General features: G+C 37.4%; 2 protein-coding genes across 5 annotated transcripts; one reads left to right on the top strand and one right to left on the bottom strand.

The window, feature by feature from the left end:
* Positions 1-519: 519 nt before the first annotated feature.
* On the bottom strand, positions 520-13,302 carry LOC144654631 (protein deacetylase HDAC6-like). Of its 3 annotated transcripts, none has more exons than XM_078514826.1 (20): positions 13,086-13,302; positions 12,263-12,311; positions 11,431-11,462; positions 10,748-10,807; positions 10,345-10,432; positions 9,940-9,980; positions 8,465-8,576; positions 7,996-8,067; positions 6,817-6,842; positions 6,331-6,435; positions 6,139-6,207; positions 5,851-5,977; positions 5,518-5,583; positions 4,881-4,940; positions 4,497-4,586; positions 3,834-3,940; positions 3,113-3,180; positions 2,367-2,427; positions 2,108-2,136; positions 520-1,710 (listed from the first exon to the last, which is right to left on the bottom strand). In XM_078514826.1, exons 2-20 carry the CDS (start codon positions 12,305-12,307, stop codon positions 1,700-1,702), a joined length of 1,269 nt encoding a protein of 422 aa, XP_078370952.1. In that variant the 5' UTR covers positions 12,308-12,311; positions 13,086-13,302; the 3' UTR covers positions 520-1,699. The 3 variants fall into 3 exon arrangements, with proteins under 3 accessions (XP_078370952.1, XP_078370953.1, XP_078370954.1); XM_078514827.1 differs by having other exon boundaries at positions 10,748-10,801; XM_078514828.1 differs by lacking the exon at positions 8,465-8,576 and adding an exon at positions 8,962-9,061 and having other exon boundaries at positions 13,086-13,284.
* Positions 13,303-13,432: 130 nt separating this feature from the next.
* LOC144654632 (aminoacylase-1-like) lies at positions 13,433-25,537 on the top strand. 2 transcript variants are annotated; one of them, XM_078514829.1, is made up of 17 exons: positions 13,433-13,569; positions 13,667-13,731; positions 17,021-17,128; positions 17,640-17,711; positions 18,355-18,377; positions 18,968-19,044; positions 19,641-19,727; positions 20,439-20,495; positions 21,238-21,311; positions 21,504-21,553; positions 22,008-22,071; positions 22,290-22,332; positions 22,823-22,860; positions 23,167-23,235; positions 23,823-23,902; positions 24,343-24,403; positions 25,240-25,537. In XM_078514829.1, the coding sequence occupies exons 1-17, from the start codon at positions 13,473-13,475 to the stop codon at positions 25,390-25,392; spliced, it is 1,218 nt and encodes a 405-aa protein (XP_078370955.1). In that variant the 5' UTR covers positions 13,433-13,472; the 3' UTR covers positions 25,393-25,537. The 2 variants fall into 2 exon arrangements, with proteins under 2 accessions (XP_078370955.1, XP_078370956.1); XM_078514830.1 differs by lacking the exon at positions 18,355-18,377 and having other exon boundaries at positions 17,640-17,738; positions 18,972-19,044.
* Positions 25,538-25,987: the final 450 nt, after the last annotated feature.

Genomic DNA, 25,987 nt, shown 5'->3' with positions numbered 1-25,987 from the left:
AAATAAATGTACTATAAGCAGTGTTAGCCATCGCCCTTTTAATGTAATACAAGTTATTGTATCGCAAGGAATGTAAATAATCGTAGAGTAATGTAACTGTATCGAAAGTAAGGTAAGTAATTGTACTTTATGTTATTGTAGGTTTTGTGTGTTTGTGTGCTGTACAGTAAAAAAAAAATGTATAAAACCCTTAAATTTAAAAACCTGTTTATAATTGGCTAAAATTTTCATTCAAAACCCCGTTTGCATAAGAACCTAATAAGCCTAAAATTTCTGATAGGTTCTTATTTTACAATTTTTTAAAAAAATTTTTTAAAATTTTCCAAAAAAAAAATTAAAAAAAAAAAAAAAAAAAAGGAGGGAAAAACAACGAAAAGAACACTACACCTTCATTACCATTCGGTAAAAATGAAGGCACGCGTGAATGTAACACAGCATTTTATGCATACTGCAGCATGAAAGACATGCCAGCTAGTACTTTGGAAAGATAAAATTACCGTATGATTATCATCTAAACTGTATTCTAGATAATTATTTAATACAGCGAATATTCCATATCACATAATTATGCCATGTAGTAGTTATCTGTGCTGATCGCTAGTGCGCCTATAAAATTAAGAACCTATTTAAAAACCTAAGTACGGTAGCCTAAAATCCCACTGAATACCATTTCTGTAAGAACCTATTTAGGCTGAGTTGGAAAAATTAAGTTCTTATACGAAGGTTTTTACTGTCATTAAAAAAAGAAAAAAAAAACACATTCACGTTATTGATTCACACTTAAAGCTGATTTCCAGTCCGTACTGCGCAGACTCGGGGTTGTTTTCGTTTTTTTTTTGAATTCGTTGAAACGTTACACTTCGGTGACAGCATACATGAAGTTTTTTAGTCCGCCATTACAGTTGGTTTACTTCAAGAATTTCCGATGAGCTGAAACGTCGGTTTGAAATAGCGTCAAGGTTCCTCTACTCGTTTTTTTTTTTTGTTCTGCAAGGATATCTGGCGTTAATAATGAAGAAAAAGGTAAGTTTGTCGCGGAATTTTAAGTTTTGCTTGTAAACATTCCTTCGTGTTGGGCTCCGATAAACATTGCAGCCGAGATTGCGCAGTACGGACTGGAAATCATCTTTAAAACGGAGCTGATACCAGTCTCTGGGGCGAGAAAAAAACAATCGAATACATTACCAAGTAGACAGAGAACAAGAGTAAAGAAAATCAACAACGTATAAAGGATGTCTTGATGTACCGCTAAATTCTAAGAACATTGGAAGAAATGTGTGGTAATCAGTGAAGAGTACTGATATCTCAAGCTTCAGGCTGATCCTGACACGGTCATTAGCTCAGATATTTTCTTTCTTAGAAGTCAGAACAGTATCAAGTCATGTGTATCAAGTAATTGGCCAAAACCCAGTTTCCCCCAAAGATAATGATGGAAATGAATGGAAAGCAATGAAGAGAATTTCTGATGACGACTGCTCCTGGGACTTGCTCACGCCTTTTGTTTGTTTATTTGGTTTCTTATTTGTCTCTTTATTTGTTTTTCGTTTATTTGTTTCTTTGTTTTCTATTTCAATCTCAGCTTGACAACCGCTAAATAAGCGAGCTGAGGGTTTCTTGATCCGGTTTCCAGGAAGGAGATCAAAACGCCTAGTGAGGTGTTTTTTGAATGCGGCATCCAAATAATCACTTGACAGGACATTCAACAGAAGGCTGAAATCAAAAACAGAGAGACAAAAGACGGTTAGGTTTAGGATACAGCAGAAGTTTTGATTAACAATAAAGAAAACACGATTTTTCTACTGGGTTAAGGTGCTTCATGAAAGTGTTCCAATTTCGTCATTCTTTATCCGACTAAGTCAATCCCACTTTTGACACCATCTGCATTCCGTGCGTCTCGCGGATTCAACGAACGTTTCATTTACCCTGACTGTAGCATGCGTAGCAGGCGTAAAAGGGGAGGAGAGAATTCTCTCAATCCTCCTTCGAACCCTCTCCCCCTTTTTACGCCTGCTACGCAGGCTACCCTCACTAGCAAAAAGATAACAAACAACCAAGGAAATAGAAGAGCCTGTTTGCTAACACGTTTTAACATGGAAACTGTTCACACCTGTAAAGTCTGCTGGTAGTTTTGGATATCTAAAACACAAAACACAAAGAAACGAATGATCAATTCACATTTAAAATCAGTTGGAATTATCATGACACAAAAAATGTTTAAAAAAATCAGTAAATGCTGGTGCTGAAAACTTAAACATGTGACTCTTTGCTACTCTTCGCTTTTTCCTCTCAGTTGTACTACAAAATTTTATCATCCAAAACGCAAAGGACACTTCCCTGTCAAGGCAAAGCACAGATAAGATACTCACTCAATTTTCTTCTCCTCTTTGGGTTTATCCTCGACTTCTTGTACATTTCCACTAAGAAGGGCTTGAATAAAAAAAAAAAGAAAATCATTTACATACACACGAAGTTGTAGATCAGTGACCTGTAAATTGCAAAACAAACATACGCACGGTGAGTAAAATGTCAGCCCAGAACATGTTTCTGTTACACGTTTATCCTACTCGAGTTCTAGCTTACTAGGGCTGCAACGATACATGTTTTCATAATACGATACATATCTCGATATAGGCGCCACTATACGATACACGATACGATACAACATTATTTTACAGTTGACAAATGCTATAATTTTACTTAATTCTTTTGGTAACCCAATTTTTTTCACTTTATTAGCAGCGAAATCTTACTTGCAAAGTGAAATTTTCAAGAGCCGCATGTTTTTTGCTTATGGACACACAAGGCTGTGTCAGTTGACACTAATTTGTTCGATCTTTAAAGAATATGTGATCGAAAGTGATGCAGAATGGAACTTCCTAGTCCCTAACTTTAATAAATCGCTATTGAGGGCTTTGACATGGGTAAAAAGTAATTAAAAACAGTAATTTCTGAATTTTAATTAAGAATATTTTATTGTTTCACGATACTGCGATATTTCGTTCAAATACCGATATTCGTATCTTGACAAATAATATCGTGATTGACCGGTGCACCGGTGTATCGTTGCAGCCCTATAGCTTACACTAACGACCACACGTATTGCTAAACTAACCTGCAATCTTAAGCGACTTCCAGTACTTGCTGTGCTCACCAATAACGTTCACAATTGTCTCAAAACAACTATAAATTGTGTAAAAAAAACAAGGTATTAGAGTAAAGTTAAAGCCGCGTACAGTATAATTAACAGTTTTACGTTAAGGTACAGCTCAGTAGCTTTCAGTTTTGAAAATAGTCACGTTAAAGGGGCTAGGTCACGGTATTTTAGGAAATTCTATTTATTTTCGTTGATTAAGAGCTCTAAACTTCAAATTGGCAGAGAAAAAGTCTTTTATTGGCAAAATCACAGCCATATAACAAGCAAGGGTGATTTTCAAGCATTTTAAATGACACTTTCAAACAACCTGGACGCAATCCGTTTTAATCTTCTCGAATTTTGCCCATCCATGCCCCTGTTTGACCTTTGTGTTTCTTTTGATTTCTTCTACAGTTTTAAGGCGTTATTGTGATATTTCAGTTAATATATGACCGACCTGGTCAGTGCCGAAATTGCCTAAAATTACGTGACATAGTCCACTTTAATAGAGTCAGTTCCACGGACGATCCCATTGCAGGTTTGATATGTTGGTTAAAAAGGTCAGGTTCTCTCTCGCTGATCACAATCTTAATTTCAGCAATATAACTTCAGTTCATCCTATGAAGCCCCAGGCCCTCGCCATGTGCTCGCCCCAACTTTTAACGGCAAGTAATGGAAGGCAGCTGTATCGTCATGTTACCTGTCACAAGGTGTCATAGATCCATCCAGACGTGGACACGGATCTCCAAGAAGAGAAGAGGTGCAGGCACACATGGATTCTGCGACAGAACTGAGATTGTAGCCTCCCTGGGAAAAACATAATTAAGTGTAACTGATATTTTTGGAAAGGAAAGCACTGGACTGAGGTGAAGAAGTGATCAATTGTACTCATCTGTCTACTCCTATTGTTTCTGAGGGTAATGGGCAGATGATATACACAGGTTAGAGGGGGGGGGGGGTCACCTCAACCAAAACTGGCAAAGAAGGATTGATTTTGATGCAATATATCAAACAAAAGAGGCAGTGTTTCATCGGGATATCCAAACACCAAGCAGAGAGTTGAAAATAAGACGCGCAGCGAAGTATTTTTGACAAAATTCGAGGTGTTTGGATAGCCGATGAAACACTGTCTCGGGTATTTGATATATCTTCTCAATCGAAGCAAAAACAACGAACGGAGTAAACGGAGAAATAAAATCGTAAATATCTATGCTAATTAAGACCGGGTATCAAAACCTCCTTCACGGTTATGATTTTCTTTGTTTTAACTTGATGAATTATTAATGAGTTTGAGAAGTGAGCTTAAAATTCTAAATAGTTGTAACCCCAATTTTGAAAAGTTTAAGTGTAGTAGATGCAGTACCTCAAGAACAATGACTACTCTGCCATTTGCTAAATTCATCAGCATTCTTGTAAGGTGATGGTATCCTTCTGGAGTCACATCACAAAGTCCCTGCGAATGAAAAGCTACCTTAAGTTTAAGATTCTTTATATGACGCAAGAAAACTCTGGGAAATCGGAAGAACAACTTTGAAAGACATTTGAAAGACAAACAATCTCTGCCTATCTCAGTCTAAACATTTTCAAGTGTCATTGTTCTTTGTTTTGCTTTTTCAAAACAATAAGAGCTTATTAAAGACCAACCAACCATATCATATAACAGAAGAATAACGATGATGTGAAGCAAAACACCAGGTTGCAAAAATTGTTTTGGAGTGACAAAAAACTAAAAAAACAAGTGCTCTACCTTAGGGTCTCCTCGAGCAGAATCAAACCCAGCTGATACCAGAACAAGGTCAGGCTCAAACTAAAAATAAAAGAGGAGAAGAGTGACTTAAGTCTTCAGTAAACATGTTAATGGTGCCTTGAAGGTAGGAAAACATGTATTTTATTATTTAAAAAAAAAAAAAAAAAAAAAAAAAAAAAAACCCTTTTTTTTTTTTTTTCTTTTAAATATTAAAAAAACAAAAAAAAAAAAAAAAACAAACCAAAAACCCAAAATTTATGTAATAAGGTATCTGGTGCAAAGGGTGGGTACCCTGTGAACAGGCTAAGGCTTGAAAATATATATGCTTGAGTGTATTCCAGCTTCCACTCCAAACTTCGCCAATCACTCACCTGTTGTTATGGCTTCTCAACTCATGCATATTGCCAAATGTGAGCCTGCTTGCAAACATCTACTGAACATACATTTTTATACATCTAACAAAACATATACTAGGCTAATCACTGTTGAATCACATGTCAGCCAATGTACTTGTTACCAGTATTCAATGGATCAGTTTCCTTACTTTGCGGCGCCATTGCCACTTATTAACTCTGGCTAACATAGCACAGATTTTGCTTAGGATGTACACTTTGATACTCAAACACAAACAATTTACCTCATAAGCGATAGGAAGTAAAATATGATGGAAGACGGCCAGGTAATCTGCATCTCCCATGTGTTTCTGTTTACGTAATAAAGAAGGGCAACATTCAGACCTTCTAACCAATATTTAATATGTTCTCACACAGAGAGATAATCACAATAATGGAAATCACAAACTGAAGACAATTTGCTACTAAATCAAGTATTACAAAATGTAATAACAATCAAAGGCAATTCTAATCAAAATTTCAAGCATGGGACTTTAAAAAAATAATATTAATAGTTATTATTCATATTAACACCTATTGCCAAGCAATTATGAAGAATAAAACACATTATCAATAACCTTGTTCCATGGTACATTTACTGTAAATCCTCTCCCTGGTCCACTTCCAACTACGTCGTAATTAGCACAAGTGGAGAACGGGAAAAACTGGGCGTGGTCATATCGATGTATGGAGAAGTACAAAACACTAGAAAAGAACGAAACATGACAAAGTGAGAAGTAAAAAAGTCAGATCAAACATTTTTTATCTTGACTGTTGTTGGTTTATTGGTCCACCTGCTAACCTGTAATTCTGTGCATAATTACGCAAATTTGCAAATGTTTGATTTATTTAGCTACCAGCCACACCTTGGATCAGATTCAAAGAGATGTTGAGTGCCGTTGCCATGGTGAATGTCCCAGTCCACAATAAGCACCCTTAAATGATCACACAATAATTATTATCACATAATAGTATATTAAACAATTATTAATCATATTCAAAATAGAAATGTAAAACAAAGGACAGTAGTTTCAAAATTTTTTTTTGTTCATGATTACCTCTTAACATTCCATTTCTTTTGAGCTATTCTTGCGGCAACAGCCACATTATTGAAAAAACAGTAACCCATTGCAAACTCAGTATCAGCATGATGCCCAGGTGGTCTAACAAATGAAAATAAAAGATAAAAAAATGTCCATAGAGAAAGAAGAAAGAAAACGCATTAAAAAATATGTTTGCCATATTGCAGTTATATCTCATTAGTATTCAGCATGTGCAGCAGCGCATACACTACCTTTCGACTCGCCATGTCAACTTGAAGCTTTGGTCAACAACATTAATTGTAACAGTGTTATGTGTTCAATTACTGTACCAATGACTGTTAATAATACTGTAATCAGTAATGCCCAGTGAAGATCACAGCACTTGGTTTTGCTGCCATGCTGTCAGACATTTTCTATCATTCTATCATCTCATATCCAAGTCAACATGGTTGCTTATGAATTTATTACTCTTAGATGTTGGACAGCAACAGAATACCATACCTTACAATAGCCACTGCATTTTGGACCTGAGAAAATACAATAGGGGAATGTAATAAACTGCATTAAATACATTGCACTGGTATATAAATTATCATATTACCTATCTCTACTTTGCACATACATAATTAGCCTTAAATCAATACCATAAAATTCCAAAAATTCCCCCACCCCCAGGTGATGAACTGAAATAATGTCTGCATTCGAGGCTAGTGGCCCTAGTGGCCCCTAGTGGAGCTTTTACTGGTTTTTTCATGGGAGTATTTCTACTCCCCCCCTGGATATGGGATGCGAGTCCATCCCAGGGTTACCCCCAGCACAAAATTCGCCAGTACCCATTTATACACCTGCAATGGGCGTCAAAAGTCCTTGAGACAATTGGATGAAATTGATACTAATTTAAAATTCCCGTTTTTTCACCTTTAATCTGCTGCCGCTTCTGAACCACTCCCCCTCCCCCCTTTTCAATGTTGTACTCAAACGAGGCAAGTCTTGCAGATAGCAAATACAACATCAATTGTTTTGGGGCGAGGGGGTTATATTGAAGGGGTGAGGGGTAAAATTTGTCCAAGGTACTCAAAAAGTGCCGACTGTCTCAACACTTTTGGCGCTCATTGTGGGTGGAAAGAGGCGTTGTGACAGTAGAGTGTCCCAAGAACAGAGCACACAATGACCCTGGCCAGGAATCAAACCTGGACCGCTTGATCCAGAGTCCAGTGCGCTAAGCTAACCAATAGGCTGCCGCGCCTCTCACAAATGTGTAATCAGAAATGCATTGATTTCATTAAATTGGACAAGTCTTCTTGACCATGATGTTATCATTTGACTTATTTATCATGAAAGGCCCTTACAAAGCAGATAAGGATCACCAAATACTTATACCGTATATCTTAACAGTAACTGAGCATGACTTCGTTAAAAATTTTGCAAACAAAAAATCTGACAAATTATCTCATTTCTTTTAAAAATAGATGAGTAATCAGGGTAAGACATTTGGTAAAATTTCAAAAACGATCTCTGGTTAAAACTTTGATAAAAACAATCTTTTAACTACCAATCTGTAGTCCTAAACGAGTAATGTCATTACTTGTTAAAGACTAGACTGGTAATCAAAAGCTTGTTTTTATCAAATTTGTAACCAAAGATCGCATTTGAAATTTTACCAAATCGGATTTCTGTTACCTTATTCGTTACAACAGCTTCCACTGCAGACAATGTACAACCACACGCAAGACGAGCGCATTCACAGGCATGCTGTTAACAAGATAAAGAAACCTTCACTTCCCATATTAAACACTTGTACTCCATTTGGGAGAAAAATATACATTCAAGTTGTTCTAAAATCATGCATGTTACCCATCATACAAAATTCAGATTAACAGTATCAAAAATTCTAAACATACATTGTGTTGAAATTATTGCAAAATCTGTATGTGCAATGTAAATTAACTCTGCCAACGAAATCCATTGTACAGAATAATTTTATTACACAAAAATATTGTTCAGTTGTCTTGTTACTAATTATTAATTTGAATTAATTTTAATCAGTAAATGGTTCTTTGCAAAATAAAATTAATGAAAAGCAAGAACAGTCATCAGCATTTTAAATAATTAATGAAAAATAAAGCTAGATCAGTAATTAGCATTTTACCTGACTATAGTACATATCAGGCTCAAATGTCACGGCTTTTCCTTTTGCGAGCAATTTTTCATTAATTTTTGACATTGTTTGAGTTGCCTTCATATCTACCAGATGTTGTTGGCTGACAATACATAGAAATGTTACCAGAGATGTGAATGTTAAAACGGGATTAAGGAAGTTCAGATTTAGTTAAGCTGAACTAGTACACAGAGATGTGCTCTAGCAAAGCCTGGGTGCCACAGGCACGCAGTCACTTCTTCTGGTCACATTTTGAGCGCGAAAATTGTCGTTGTGGTCTGCTAAACTTCAACATTTGATGTCGAATCAAGCAACGTTTGATACCCTATTAAATCATGTTTTGGCAGCGAGTGTTCACGCTTAGATGCAAGTGACAGTAAGAGCCTTTGGGCACTCTGCTATTATTCTATTATTCTGGGTACAGGGCTATTAGATTACCACTAATGGTTAACAAATTAAAGCTGTCTATTGAACCAGCCACTTCTCACCTCACTCATGTAGACTGAATCATAATCACATGCGCTTATGTTATAAAGTTCCTCTTTTGTCATGGTCTGAGTGGATTTCATCTTGTTAACATGTTCCTTGCTGTAACATTGTAAGGTAACGTTGTGTGTTCACAACTTGTAAAGATCGGGTTCATAACAATGTTAGAACTATCTTTGCAGTGAGATAGTATTAAGTTCTAATTATTTTTCACAAATTGTGCAAGAGTGGTCGAAAGAGCTGGTACTCATTTGATGTTTCAATGTTGAAAATAACATAAAACTAATAATAAAAAATGTTGACTTCGTTAATAAATATACTGAAGATGATATTTCCAAAAATGAGTCAGATTAATTTTCAATAGGGTTAAATCATAGTAGTTAAACAATAAGTAAGTAATTTTTTCAATTAAAATCATGGTTCAAGGTAATGGTCTAGTATGTTTTTGTCAACAATTCTATATAAGGAGTGGCAAATAATCCTTCAAAAAATTGTCTTACTGGTCAGCGTGCAAAGAATTGCATGTCCAATAGCCTGGGGCTAGTGGAATTTGCGGCCGTGCGGCCGGCTAGTGGATTTTATCCTTCTCTTGCCCATTGGGGAAGTGAAAGTTTTCAGGGAAATTTTTAAAGGAAATTAATCATGCTTATAAGGATTTTTTTTTGGGCTAGTTAAAATGACTTTGGGCTAGTACATCCTGGTTAAAGCTTGCCCGAAGGACAAGCTGGAAAATTGAATTGCTTTGCACCCTGCTCACAGAACTTAATAAATTAAATTTTATGAATCTCGCCATCTCATAATTTTTTTGTGATCCATGGTCTCATAGACTCAATATTTTTGCATGGTTAAGAAACTTTCAGCAGACCCACAGAAAAGATATAATTTCTCTCTCTCAGTCTCACAATCTTGAAGGTACCATGATAATAATTATGCCACCCCCTAACTTTCATTGATTAAAAGCCTGTCTTTAAAAAACATACCTATGTTGACAGAGAAGCTCTTCATCTGTAGCAAACCGCGACTAAAAAACACAACAGATTTATCAATTTTTATCTAAACAGTCAAATTCCAAAAAAAATGTGACAGTCAATTTCTAAAAAAAATGTGAATGCTCACATCCATTCATACAAAATCACAGTAGAAAATTATGAAATGCCATTTCATAATTTTTATGTGTCATCACACATAAAATAAAATTATAATTTTACTAATTTTTATACCTAAATCTTAATTATTATTTATTTGTGAGATGGCAGTTACATTTTAAATGGGGCTCTAGTTTCCTGTCATCCACTGCCAATGAAACAAAACTATATTTTCTGTCAGCCAACATGCAAAGAAATATGTCGAGTAGAACACAATAATTTGCTCTTGACTTAGCTTACTGGGAGTGCCTGGCACCTTTCTAGCAGGCCGTACTCCTTATGTTTGTCATAGGGCCGCTGAATTCTGTCTGGGACCTCGGGATGAGTTCTAAAAATCAAAATTTGCATCAAGGATAGCATCAAGATTAGTTTTCTAATAACTTTCAACTTTTGTATTTCCATTACTTTTTATACAATGCATGTGAGGTTTGGAAATAATTATTCTGCAAAGTCTGTAGTTTGTTGAGGAACCAAATTAAAATGCTGTAATACCGATGACATTGAGGTCTCTAGTGAAAAAGAGACTTTGTGACAAGTATATTTCATGGAATAAATTTCTTTTCTTGAATGAAGTGGATTATAAGTTAAATTACATGTGCAGCACTAAATACATAATGCATGAAGGCATCTACAAACAACTTACACGTCCCACACATTGAAATGTTTTTTCATCCTTTCATCAAAGACAATTCCTGTTCTAAAAGTAACAACAAAAAATAACAATAAGAAATTATAATTTTTTTTAATTTAAGTTTTGCTTTGGTTTTGGCATAGAAGAGACGATTGGATTTGTTTTATGCTATTATTTTTATTAGCAAACTAGGGTCACTCCTGTCTGGTGCAGTATGTTAAGTCTGCACAAAAACTTCCACCAAGCTTATTGGTTGCATTGCCTTTAAATATCACCTGCTAACCAAAACTCTTGTCCAATTCATAATATCAGCTTACAGTGCTGGACAGACAAGGGGGTTCTTTTGTCATGCAGTCACTAGAAGTCGCACAGGCTAAACTAATACAGGGCAGTGTGCCCCAGCCAATACCCGATTCCCTCTATAGCGCGCACCTGCAGGGAATCACGGAAGTTGTATTCATCAAATCTCAGCAACTCACAACAATGCACGTTGCTGAGTCTTGCGCAAGATTTGATGAATACAACTACCGTAATTCCCTGCAGGCGCGCGCTATAGAGGGAATCGGCTATTAATGCCAATTTGAGCCATTGTTTGTTTTGATTGGTAGCTCACACATTAAACTAACAACACCTCACAGTTGTATTGTTCTGTAAGGAATAACAACATTATTAAATACATTTTAACAACATGTTACCTTTTTGACTTGTCTGTGGATTCATTGACGTTCTAGTAATAATTAAGAGAATGTGTTAGGTTTGCAAGCATATACAAGTACATAACAGTACACAGTGGTGGATTCGGACCTTCAGGTAAGTGGGGGCCCGATTATCCAGAACCTGGAATAAGAGTGGGGCCCGCTCTGGAAATTAATATTTTTTTCTCGGCACTGTTGGCTTTGGTTTTCCCTAAAAATAAGGTGGGGCCCAGACCCCCCTGGCCCCTCCCCTAGATCCGCCAATGGTACACTACGACTGAATACATGTATGCAGGTAATCAGTTGGGATGACTCAGCTAAAAAAACAGCACGATGGAATAATTAAAAGTTTAATGAATAAGAACAACATGACCAGCAATAAATAATTAAATTTTTAACTGTCTCAACACCAGCAATCCCCTTGTCAATATACCAGTAGTGAAAACTTCAAGGGTCTGCCGAAAAATGAGCTCCAAACAAGTCATAGGATAATGGTGATCCCCTTTATTTACAGTACAATGTTACGACCAGCAGGGGTATTTTGCAGAATGCAGAATACAGAACGCAGAATAATGGTCAGCGGGCAGTTTGATGGTGGTTAGCTTTCACTTTGGTTTGCTCGCAGTTAGCTTTCATTTCGGTTTGCTTGCAGTTAGCTTCAACCCGGTTTGCTTGCAGTTAGCTTCACCCTGGTTTGCTTGTGGTTGGCTTTAATTGGTTGTGGTTAGCTTTAATTTGCTAGTTAGAGCATCATTCTGCATTCTGCGTTCAGGATTCTGCAAAATACCCCTGCCATGTAACAACAGTATTGCAAAATAATGTAAAAACTTACCAAGTTTTGCAAGCTATTAGTATTTTCTTCATCCCCAGATGACATTATTCTGTAAGTTACAAGTAGAGGAGAAATATGAATGTACCAGCAGTACAATGTCATAGGCGGTGGGGCAGGGGGGGGGGCTATAGAAAATTACTTGGAAGTCTTCGGTAAACTTTGTTTATCTTCGGAAAAGTTAAAAAAATGATCGGAAACATTTGTATGGCTTTGAACAACAATCACAGAATCTTCAGAAATCTTCGGTCAGAAAATAAAAAGTTGCTACAAATATGAAAACCTGCCAAGTATTTTTGGGACAGTCTTAGTCCCCCCACGTTTCAAAACTCTCCGCCATCTCTGAATGTAACTAGTAAGCTTATTTACCCTGGTTTACACTAGCGACATGACATAAAAAAAGATCAGTTTTTCCCTTATTTCATTATGGTTATGTTTTAACGTTCCTGCTATGTTCTTATGTTGTGTTGTTCGCACTGGGTCACTGGGGACATAAAACATCAACGTGAGGTGTTTTTTTGAGTTTGCGTGACCTTGCCGTTATGTCACTGGTGTGACTGAACTAGGCTTTTCATGGCAAACTAGCAAAGCATCTGATTTTCCTCGATTACTTGAAATATTTAGTGTTTTTAACGGATCTTCAGTTCAAAACAGAGATTCCCCTGTTTGTTACGATGTTTTCGTAGAAAAATCTCCGCATTTCCAGCTCACTTGATCAGGTCAGATCGGAGGTCACTGAAGTATGAGCGGAAACGAATTTTCTTGCGTTTCTGTAAATGATTACAATAACTGCGATAAGAAAACCAAAACTGATATAAAATCTCACCTGTCCTATAACGTACTTCCAAAGAAAGGCTGCTTATTAGAGATGAAACTGAAATAAAAACAATTAAAAGAAAGAAACCCACTTCCACAATAAGGCGCAATGCGCATGGCGCGCGAAAATAAAATGGAACCCAACCAGGGTGGGGTGGAATCAATAATCTTTAGTAGAAAAAATAGTCTGTAAATTTTAAAGGTCTGTTAATTATTATAATATCGATAAAAAAAATCACTAGAAATTTTATGATGCAAGTCACAGGGAAAACCATTCGTTTGGTTAATATTTCCGTTCGGTATTCTTAAGGGTATCCCCCTTGTAAATCGCTTGTGAATACTTGCCTGCCAGGGGTCAGAGGCAGTAGGGAGGGGAGGGGAGTCACTTTTTGCAAAGATGGCGGCCAAGCGGGCGAAAGTGGAAGAAGACCCCTCCGTTACAGTTTTTAGAGAGTACTTGAGGATAAAAACTGTTCAGCCAAATCCGGACTATGGTAAGTGTAGCTTGGTCTAAACTACAGACCTGCGAGTTGTCTTCCTTCGGGGTGTAATAAATAACATTTTATTAAATTCTTATATTTCCCATTTCAGAAAGTGCTATCATTTTCCTTGAAAGGATTGCAAAAGAACTCGACCTTCCATTTAAATGTATTAAGGTTAGTAAGTAGAACTGTAGTTAACATTTTACATTTAAACAGCAAACAGTTAGGAGGGGGGCGGAACAGGATAGGGAGGAGGGAGAAATCGGCTCAAAAAGTAGGGAGGAGGGAGATTTACCATCCTGTCCCTCCCCCCTCAGTTAGTGAGATAATTCCCAGGCACACGTGCACAGAATTAGAATCAGTGAGATTCATGAAAACCCTGTCAAGTACCAGTGGAAGATTGCTAGAGGTGGCCATAAAGCATGGAGGCCCAGAAGAAAAGGGGGTTATGTATACCTGCCAACTTTTTCTGGGTCAAAGGCGTGAGATTTTTATCCTGAGAGTGCTAGGATTTCCGGAGATGACACGACCATTCCCGAAGATGTCCGAAGTATTCCGAAGACGTTCCGAACATATCCCGAACACAGTCCCAGAACGTGTTTGCTAAACACGACCACATTCTCAATGTGTGGTTCCAGAAAATATCCATACCCCCACCACGGAGGAAATTGGAAATTCCAGAGGGGTGGGGGGGTCAAGGGCACAGGAAATTCCGAAGAGGAGGGGGGGTTGCCAGTGGAATTATGTTTCCAGACGGTCAAGTTTGATGCAGTGCAAACTAGTTTCAAAAATTGTTTCTTACCTACTCTACAAGTGTTTTACATAGCAAAAATAGCACTCTGGGTTCTTGATTCACAATCGCTTTACATTTAAAACGGGTTTTCTTTCTCCTGAAAGCACACTGAAAGCAAATAATTTCACTGAAATCCTCCATGTTCGTTCGTCCGCCATTACTTGTTACCAGTCCCCCGAAACTTGTCACGTGGTTTGACCGAAAGGCACTGGTGTCGAATTGCGGTCATAACGCCCCGAAGGTAAAACGCCCCCGAGACATAACGCCCCCTATAAGACATAACGCCCCCTTATCTTAAGACATAACGCCCCATATAAAACATGATGTCCCCATTGTAAGAAAGCAAATTTTATTTGTAATTTTATGATAACGATAGCAGGAACGTAATTTTTCAGTTTTCGATCGTAAAAAAACGAGATTATAGTGAGCGGGTTCGACCGATCCAAGGTTCTTGTTCTTTCCTTTTTTTTCTTCTCTTTTCATTACCTTAGCTTTTATCCTTGCCTCGTACATGTACTTGTAAAACCGAGTGAGAAACTAAGTGAACTAAGTGTAACCTAGTTAAACAATGGAATCGCACCGTAAAAATTAAGGTAAGTATCTTTACATAGTTATTCATCTTACTACTCGTTGCTCACATGGATCGAGCGACACCGATCGAGTAAAAAAAAACAGAAGAATCACAATTGCCATTAACGGATGAATTGCAACGCAAACAGGCCAATAAACTAAAGTAGTTCATATCATTTATTGATTTTATTACATCCTCGGATCCTTCTCTTCTCTGATCTTTCTCTGAATATATAAATCGCAATAGGGGGCGTCATGTCTTAAAGGGGGCGTTATGTCTCAGGGGCGTTTTATCTTGGGGGCGTTATGACCGGCTACCCTGGTGTCAAGGGTTGCTTGTTTCACGTTCGATCGAAGGAAAATCGTCCTTGTTTGTGAAAAGTTTCATGTTTATTAGCGATGAAAATAGTGTAATGATGTCAGAAACTCGAGATTAACATGGTTTTGTTATTTCTGGCTATTTGTTTGTAATTTTCCTGTTAAATTTTGCTTTCTCAGCGAGCATTAGCGATTTTGCGATCACGTTTACGGTGAATGTTTATGGTTTATATCAACACTTCAAATCTGTGTTCTGATACATTTTAATAGCGGTTTTCTAAAGCGATTGGAATGAAAAGGGATGGATGGTTATACAACAAGGTAATTTGACAAGTGACTACCAGATATTTTGTTTGTTTACTTTTGAGGAAATTTCTTATTTTGTCTTCAGCAGTACATGTAACGTATGTATCGTTCTAACATATCTTCCGATCGATCAGTTATACACTGTAACTGTTTACAAGAGAGGTGGCCTAAAATTTAGAGCATTGTACAATTTATCTTTTTTTCCAGAGGGGCTGGGGGGTACGCAATATACTTTTGGAAATTCCGGAGGGGTGGGGGGGGTTTATTTTTCTTAACAAAAACGGAAATTCCAGAGAGGTGGGGGGTCTTACGTGAAATACCCTCCGTGGTGGGGGTATGGATATTTTCTGGAACCACACAATGCTTTTCTTGTCAAAACTCTGAGATTTCGGGGAAAATATCTTCATTAACTCAGTTTACATGGGGTTTTCGTTTCTCACATTGGTTTGAGTTCACATATTTGGAAAGTGTTCTATTTATGGTTGTAATAACTCACATTTTTCAACTAGGCGTGAGAAATTGGCTCGTAAGCGTGAGTTGGCGTGAGATCGAAGTTTTCAACTCGCAGGCGTGAGACTCACGCCTAAGGCGTGAGAGTTGGCAGGTATAGGTTATGCACCTATCAATGCTCTGGCCCAGGATTGGGGGGGGGGGGTGGCCAACCCACCGAAAATTTGACATCGTGAAGCTCTTCAACGGTAGGGATTTTGACGTCTAAAATGGTCTGCAGGGTTAGAAATTTAAGAGGAGATATGTGAAATTTGACATACACTAGGTGCCCAGGGGTGGGGAATTTGACTCTGGCTTCCAAACAATGTCAAATTCCCCTGGGGTTGCCAGCTCCCCCCCCCATCCTGGGGCAAACCATTGATAGGTGCATTAGATAGCTGTAGGAGTTTAATAGGAAGGGTCCAAGGGGTAAGGCAGAGGTTGTAACATGGTCAGATAGGAAGCATACCAAAAAGGCAGAATTTTCATGAGTTAATTTTCAGTTTCTTGATGCTTACATGTACAACGGCAGCATCACATAACCACAACCTGACCCAGAGTTCCAAAGAAGGGGGGACAGGGGGACACCTCCTGCCTCTCATACCTTTGTCCCATATCTATTGCAAAATATGATAAAATGTTCCAAAATTTTATGTGTTTTCTCCCGGTTTCCACCACCTTTAGTAAGAAATCACACTTCCCGCTCTCTATTCTCCTGTCTCCTGCCCCTTTTCTCCTGGGCTCCTGCCCCCTATCCCCCTCCACAAAGAACAACACACTTAAATGAATATAGTTAACAAATCCCTTGTGCTAGCTGATTAAAGTGAAACTACATTCAATTTTGTTATGTCCTCATTGTCATAACTTTTCTCTTGATCCCAAGGCTGTCTGCTCATGGAAGGTTAAGCTGATTATAATCACTTACCTGTGTGTTATTTTGAAATAAACAAATTGTTTATTTTCAACTTTGAATTTCATTGACACCAGGGAGATGCTGGTAAAACTGTAGCAGTTGTCATAACATGGCAAGGAAGAGATCCTAGTTTGCCGTCCATTATGTTAAACAGTCACATAGATGTAGTTCCTGTCTTTCCAGTAAGTTTCAAGTTTGCATGCATGTATTTTATCACACAAAGTAAAATAAAACATATATTCATAAAGATTAGGTTTTTCTATTATTTTCTAGTTGAGAATAAAATTATAATTATTAAACCTTTTGATATTAAAATTAAACACCAGGGTTCAAACCCCCTGCAAATTGTGCTGGAGAACAGGCCCTCGCACGAGTGCCACTTTCCAGCTGCTTAGCCTGCATGCAGTCATTTCCTATTTCAATCTGTGGCAGGAAAAAGGATCTTTTCCCTTTTCCAGAAGCTAGGAAATAGGAGACAGCTGGCAACAGGTGCTTTAAACCTCAGGTTCAGTAAGTTAATAACTGCCATTAATTTTTAGATTTTACTAGTGATTAAGAATTTAATTCTATATATTTTTTTAATGAGTGCCATTGGACAATTCTCTTAGTATATTTAAATTTTTCCAATCTTGGAATCATGATGTGACTCATTTTAGTTAATTTTTTTGTTTTAAATTATTATTATTATTATAGGAACATTGGACATATGAACCTTTTTCTGCCCACAAAACAGAAAATGGTGATATTTATGCCCGTGGAAGTCAAGTAAGAAATTGTTTGCTTATATTTTCCCTGGCATTAGTTTCTCATTTTTTATTATTATTTTTGGAGAACCAGCATAAATATAGATTGGTTCTAAAAAATTTTTTTGCAACATGCTGCTTGAATACAAGCACAAAATAATTTTCCTACCAGTATGAAGAATACCGTAAAATTCCGGTTATTAGCCCTGGACTTATACAACTTCATAAGGGTTTTGGGGTGGGTTTATAAGTGGAGGGGCTTATATCTGCGAGGGCTTATAAGCTGAATAAAAAAAACATTCTGAAATGGGCCATGGGAGTGTTGATCAAAATACGTTTTTAAGTTAAAAACGCATAATAAAGCAACATTTAGCCCTGTTCAGTACTGTCATCCGGCAGAGGGGGGCTTATATCTGGGAGGGCTTATAATCAGATTTTTTTTTTGTTTCCAGGTAGATGGGCCTATAACCGGGGGGCTTATAGGCGGGGGGTTATGTAACCCGAATTTTACGGTATTAAATTATTGGCCTGCATAACAAGCCTGCTATTTTTTCAAACAATCATCATTCAATACTTTGGACATTTTTTGGCTTTCAGAGCTGCTGTGTTACTATAAATAAACGTAATAATCTTTTTAACCTGGTTTCTTCCTTCCTTTTTGTCAGGATATGAAATGTGTCGGTATACAGTAAGTATTTAATTTCCTTTCTTAGCTTTAATTATTCAACCCTCCAAGTTAAGACTATTTTAGTCGCCATGGCGACTAAAATTTTGGAACTGGTGACTTAATTGGAACTGAAGTTGCCAGCCTGGTGACTAAAATTGAAAAAAAGGATTGATAGCGTGAGCCTAATTTAGTGACTAAAATTTTTCACTGGCAACCAAACTTGAACAGTTGGTGGCCAAATGGCCACTAAGGAAAAAAATAAACTTGGAGGGTTGTTATTAAATAAATTAAAGCAATATTTTTGAGGCCATCAGATAATGTCTAGAAAATTGTAAATAATAAGTCTGATTGCAGGTTAGAAAATGGCTGGTGAGAAAATTATTTTAGCCTAAACTCAGACTTACCGACTAGTGCATGGCTCAGTGACATCCGACAAAGGGGTTTGAGCTTGGGATGTCAGCTACATTTAATATATTTGAATACTATATTTGAATAATTTAATATATTTTCTTCTCAATTTATATTAATTATGTACATACTTCTGCTATACAATAGTACTCATGCAGGAACTAATGTTGTTTCTTTTTGTCATTATTTGCACTGTCCTTTAGGTACATTGAGGCTATAAGAAAGCTGCGGTCACAGGGAGTGACCCTTCTCAGAACAATTCACATGACTTTTGTTCCAGGTATCTGCATGTTTTAGTGCTGCACTGGTTTTTCTCTAAAAACTTTCAGGGCACTCCACTCAGTCTATGTCTGTCTTATATTATGAGACAGCTACTGGACACTGAAGTAGCAAGTAGGATTTTAACCCTTGTCTGCGGTGTGCAAAGAAAATCCTGTCTGATAGCTCAGTTTCTGTCTGGCTAGTCATCACTTGCCCATCAGGCAAGTAATATTTTTGGACTTGGCAGATGAAGTACGGATACTGGCAGAGAAAGGCCTAAAGGCTAGCACAGAATAGTTCCAACTGGTCCAAAGGGCAAGCAGAAAAAACGGGTTTCTTTTACATCCTTACTCTGTCTGGGAGATGGGGCAGGGGAGGGGGGGGGCTGTCAGGAAGTAACCTTGCTAATTTAACAGGCTAATGTCACAGGAATACTCAGTGGCAAAATATGAGATTTTGTATGGAACTTTGACACCGGCATTGGCTGATAATAATATATGCCACATGTATCAAAATGTTGCTTTAATATGTATTGTTTTCTGCAACCTTAACTACTTAAGGCTGCATCTTGAATTACTTTCTCTTGTTGACCTTTTTGTGTTTTTCATAACATAGATGAAGAAATTGGTGGAGATGGAATGAGAGAATTTCTGAAATCAGATGATTTTAAGTCATTCAACCTTGGTTTTGCTTTGGATGAAGGTATGCAGTATTTTTTTTTTCTAATTTTTATAGAATAAATATTTAATTAATTTAGTTTTTAGTATACCTAATTGTACTTTTTCATTCATTTTTACGACTTGTACATCTTAGCTTTAAAATATATACTCGTAAGAAGCACAGAATTTATAAAGTGGGGTACTGACCTATTTACAATGAAGCTGTGCAAAAAAAGTTAATCTACAAAAATTAAAGATAATGCAAATTTGTGAACTCAATACAATAGCCATTTAAGCTAGAGATCAAAAAAAGCCCCATTTGCTTGAGGATAAATTAAGTAAATTACATCACTCGGTCAGGCCCATCTATGGATTGAGCCTAGGCCATTGATGACTTCTGCTCTCCATCGCTTGTGTCCTGGGCTAGTCTTCCAAGAGGGGTCCAGGTGTGGCCCCAATTTCTTATAATTTTTTGTCACCCCTTCACCAATAGGTGAAAATTTGGGTCTCATTAAAAGAAAGATCTAGCCAGACACAGTCTTTACTTAAGCCAGAAGAATCAAGTCCTCAGGTGGCTTTTTTTTCACCTTCCACCTATTGTTTACATCCCTCAAAAAGTATAATTATTAAAAATTTTATAATTATCGCATTTACAAACAATTTTTTTGTAACAGTACATGTATGTAAATATTTTCTAATCTTGTAAGATACAGTGATAATGATTTGTGTCTTCATTGATTAACTTTTACACCAGGACTTGCAAACCCAACAGATTCATTCACAATATTTTATGGAGAGAGATCTGTGTGGTGTAAGTAGTTATCTTTAAACAGCAATATTTTCTTGCATTTTTAATGACCTTTTTCCTCTAGTCAGTGCCTTGAGCATTCTGGAACTCAAACAATCTTCTTCATTGAGTCGATCAAGCCATGCACTTAACAGGGTATTATGAATGCATGTATTTTGTTATAGTCTCGCAATATATATGAGATAAAGAGGAGGGAATGGCTACAGAAAGAGGCTAGAGGTGGGAGTAAAAGTCATGGGAGGCATCAGTTTCAGATGCCCCTGTTCCCCCTCTACATACAGTGTAACAGGGCTGCAAATAATTTTTTTCACTTGAACGGACATATGTCGTACTAAGACACAATCTTGGTCAGACAAGACAAAATTGTAGTCAGACATATTTTTATTCATTGTTGCCGTAAAATGATTCATAATCAAAACATTGTCCGCAAATGTGTCGCGATTTTTGATTGCAATATGGCGGTGGAGACACTGGTCGAGCTCTACTTTCTCGACTATAATAAGAGCTTGTTGTTTAAGAGCTTGTTGTTTAAGAGCTTGTTGTTGTAACACAGAAACTGCTAAGAAAAATGGTCGAGAGAATAGTAATAATTGTCCGGACGTCATGTCCAACCACACTTGGGATTTCGTGGGACATGAACAAATTTTGGTCTACCAATGTCCGATGACTGACTGTTATTTGCAGCCCTGGTGTAATAGAGCTCATAGCCTGTGAAACTGACTCATGATCGGTTGTTTTTTTTTAGGGGTGAAGGTTACTTGCAAAGGCCAACCTGGTCATGGCTCCAGGTTTATTGAGAGTACAGCTGCTGAAAAGATGGTGAGTACATTTCTAATAACATTTTCTTCTTTTTCTAACTAATTGACCTTGTTGTGGCTGTGTTTCATGGAAGGCCTGCATTCTCACATTCAGTGTCTGCTTCCTTCAACTTAAACATCAAAAAGAACAACTCAAAATTAAAAGAAAGATGAAATACATGACTTTTATACTAACTTAAGTTTCCTTTTACAGTGTAAAGTTGTTCAGTCATTTACAGCTTTCAGGGATGAACAAAAGAAGAGGTAGGACTATCGATCATGTGCAAGTACAGACAGAGAAACCCCATTGTTTTCCCAAACTTCCATAGAAAACGCAAATTGGTCAACAAATCAGAGGTTAAAATTTCAGTGTTTGACTGGGTGAACAAAATCCAAGGGAAATAATACTTTTAATTCAAGTTATCGAGAGGTCTGAGAAATCAGTTGTTTAGGTTGTACTGTTCAACAATTCCAACCTAATTCTTGTCAAGGGCTTCAATATTTTTTTCTATATTTTTTTTCCTTTTGGAGGGGTAGAGAATATAGTTCTCAATTACAGTCTGGAATATTACCTGATCCAACAGTTCAACAAAAAAAAACTTTCATTGGCATTTTTCTCCGATAATGATCACCTTTAGTTAATACAGTTTACAAGAGAATACATATTTTATGCATAGATTATTTATCCTTTAGCCTTGGTATTTTAATCTTTGACAAGGTTGAACTCAAATGCTGATCTGAGATTGGGAGATGTCACTACAGTTAACTGGACAGTTGCTGAGGTAAAAAGAAAAACAATTCAGTCACAGATCTAGACTTGCCTATTTACAACATCATATTAATTTCACTTTTGTATGGTTGGATTTTTTTGTTTGTTGGTTGGTTTTTCATACTAATCTGAGCATGCTGGATATTATATTGAAATCTAATACAAAAAGAAGCCTTGTCAATAACTGTCAATTTACCAAATAATTATTGTTGTTGAAATTTCTTTCTTAAGGGTGGTGTCCAGGCTAATGTAGTACCATCAGAAATGTCATCAGGTAATTATTTTTGTACAGGAGTTTATGCTTTAATGGTATCATGCTTTAATAAGATACTCCTAAGCCGGAGTGTAATGTACATGTTAGGATTCCTCGTGCCGGCATGGATTTGTGATCAATGTGGCTTTCCAATTCCCTCACGCTGTTCAATGTACCCTGGGTTCCAGAGTTTTTTTTTTTTTTTTTTTTTTTTTTTTTGTGGGCGGAACAAAGAGAAGAAGCCGCGATCTTTGATCGCCGCTCACAAATAGTGTCTTCCCTGCAAAAAAAAAAAAAAAAAGTCCTCTGGCCCTCAGGGTTGTTGTTGTTGTTGGATCTCAGTCTTCGTCTTTGTTGTCATCTACAAATGCTTTCGGTGGACCTAATTCATCTTCAAAACCCTCTGGTTTGACTTCTACGCCCTTGAGCTTGCTGTAGCATTTTTAAAACATTTTTGTTACACTGGTGTGAAATTATCATTCTTTTGTAATAGAATGATCCTTTCTTTTAGTGTTTGACATAAGAATTGCACCAACAATGGACCTTGAGGTAGAGTAAATATTGACATTTTTATGTTTTTTTTTTTTTCTTTACTCAATTTTAATGAGTACCACTGTTATAATCTTTTATTGGGCGGGGTGCCATAATGGATAGCGAACTGGACACTGGATCTTGTGTTCTTGGGTAGGATTCTCAATCCTCACGGTGCCTCCCTCCACCCTTGTATAAATGGGTACCAGAGTCAAATTGTGGGGCCCTGCAAATGGACCAGCATTAGCATCCAAAGGGAGTTTATTGCAACTTTAGGGAAGCAACTTGCTACTCTTCTTATTTATTTTTCTTCTCTTGTTTCAGAAATTTGAGAATCAAGTAAAGCAGTGGTGTGAAGAGGCTGGAGAAGATGTATCTTATGAATTTTTGCAGGTAGTATAGTATTACTAGTGTACTAAAGCACCGGGGCTCTCGGCTCTTTTTTCGACCGTTCTCGGTAATGGACGAAAAAAGCAAGTAACGGTTATAGGAAGTGGACTGTTGACAGCATACTTTGTTGTTGCTTGTCGTCGTTGACGTTGTTTGTTGTCATTGTTGTTGTTGTTTTACTTGTTATTTCTCGTCATCAGCCGTTCTTCCCCCATGCGTCCACCCCTGAACATGAAAGCCAGGCGGGAAGCACTTGACATTTTTATGTTTGTCCACGTTGAAATCTGTGCCATCCTCGCCATCGTTTGTCATCCTCACTTCCTAATGTGTTCCTGTCATTTGTCAAGTAAAACTAAACTATTATTGGTGGTTTTCCTATGAACTGGGAATGTTTATCAGCTCGTCAAAAAATGGCGAAAATAAAAGGCAGTTGCCCTTTAAATTTCCTCAAGTTGCAGAAAGTGACTTTTGACAAATTGATGTCCACGCTAGTGTCTTCGGTTAGTTATTTGTTAACTGAGCTAGTGGCTCAGTCGTCATTCTTTCGCTCGAGTTTTAATTTGTTTTAATTTTTGATTTCTTGTTTTCAGAAATGCGATAATCACGTGTTAACACCGATCACTGATGATGATCCTTGGTGGAAAGCCTTCAGTACAACTTGCAAAAAGATGTAAGTTAAATTAATTTCTAATTCAATTTCAAATATATTCACGGTAGGATGTCGAGTGTAACGGTCCCTTTGGCTTTTTGCAGTGATATTTTCCGAGCAGACTTTCATGGAAGTCAGTGGGCAAATCTTGAAAATATTGATAGCTCCTGAAGAAAACATGATCGTATGGCGCCAAAACGTTGTCCATTTCGCGACCTGACTGCAAACGTTTCATTGGTCAAAAGTGACACGTAACCAGACAAAACCATCGAGGTTATAAAAGTAAAACTACGTGTTAAATTTGTCACGCTTCAAGGATGGACGCAAATGGTAGAAAAAGCCTCAAATTAATGTTACAGAGTTCTTATACATTAATCTTCGCGGTTACGCTTTTGCTTTTCTGCCTCGTTTTTTTTTTTTTTCACCACTGTCTTCTCATTACAAGTCTTCTATTATTTTAGGGAAATGAAAATAGAGAAAGAGATTTTCCCAGCAGGAACGGATAGTCGTTATATACGTGAGGTAGGCATCTTTCATCTTGAAGTACTTGCTCGCGTTTTCCTCGTGCGCTTTGTAGACGAGAGTAACGTTTTTATGAGTCAAATGAGTCATCAGTCAATGAGTCAAATCTTAAATTAGAGTTATTAATTTAAAAATAGTGTTACCCTTTACCGCAAGCAAAGTGGAGTGCAACTAAGCAAAGTAGAGTGCTTCTATAAGCTTACTTGTAAAGGGAAACCGAGGCTCAATAGATAATAACCTACTTTGTGTAAAAATGACGTTGACTTATTGACTCATTACTCGTAGACTCATTTGACTCATAAAACAGGGGACATCTTCCTAGACGTGTAAACTTGCCTCGTGCTCGCCCCTCTGCTGAGGTCGTCCCAAGGATTTTTGGGAACAAGGGAACCTGGTCCTTTATTGCACGTGAGAAAAGGATATTGGGCAATTGAGTTTATTAACGGGAAGCAGAGAAAATGTGCAATATTTTAGGGGTCAAAGGACCATGAACTATCCCCCCTCCCTCCTAGAGGCCCCCGATCCGTGGTCGCTCCTGTCCCTCTCGTGATCCTGACTGTCATACAATTGGATGCTGTTAAACGCTGCTTTGCGCTTAGCCTTTGGGAAGGGGGTCTCCATTGATCGTCATAACTCGGTTTCCGCATATATATATGCCCTCCCCGGGTAAAAAATGTGCTGGTAAACTGGGGACAAGGCGGGAGACCTCTTGTATCCAGTTTTCGCTTAGTATATTTTTTTCTTGCGCGTTTTTGTCTTTTTGCGTTTCATGTCTCGGTAAGTTCGTTTAGTATACCTGCTAATTTTTTTTTCTGTTTCTTTCTTTTTCTATATAGCTTGGTTATCCCGCCATTGGTTTTTTCCCAATGAACAACACTCCAATCCTACTTCATGATCACAATGAATTCCTCAACGAGAAAGTTTTCCTGCGAGGAATAGAAATATACTGCGAGTTGATACCTGCTGTGGGGAATGTGGAGCCATTTTAACGATTCCTGATTTGTCCTACTGATAAATGGAGAGAACGAAATGATAGCCTTTTTATAAACAATTTTAATACACTGTACCAAGTACGTAAACCATATTTTTTGTCATAAGACTGGTTTTTAATAAAATTCTTTTTTGCCAGTTAAATTGAGTATAGTTATTGATCTTATTAAGTTAATTAAGTGCTGTTTTCTACCGTACAAGCCACAAGCCCCTGAAACTGGTTTGAGAGGGGGTTTCTGCTCAAAACTAAAGTTACTTTAGGGAACTAGACAATTTTTCCTGTCTATGAGAGGGTCGATACGTTTTTCTCGTTAAAGACCCCCGTTCTCCTTGAAATAGCGGCTTAAGATCACCCGCATGTTCAGCTGCGCTTTCAAAAAAGTTGTTCCCGCCAAACAAACAGGAAATATTAGACGTGCCCAGGCCGCTGGTGGCTGACGACCGTCTCTTAGGCAAGTTTTTTTTTTCTTTTTGTTTTTCTTTTCTACGAAGGGTAGTCAAGGTTTAGCATTCTTATTTGCTTTTTTAATAGCACGAGTCATCTTTCATCACTTCAACCACTTGAAATGCCTAGATGGGGGAGGGGGTATGGGA

The sequence above is a fragment of the Oculina patagonica genome, chromosome 5 (assembly GCF_052425735.1).
Source record: "Oculina patagonica isolate OP01 chromosome 5, crgOcupat, whole genome shotgun sequence".
NCBI lineage: Eukaryota > Metazoa > Cnidaria > Anthozoa > Scleractinia > Oculinidae > Oculina > Oculina patagonica.
The sequence above is the reverse complement of the archived record's forward strand: the minus strand, read 5'-3'. Positions and strand labels throughout refer to the sequence as shown.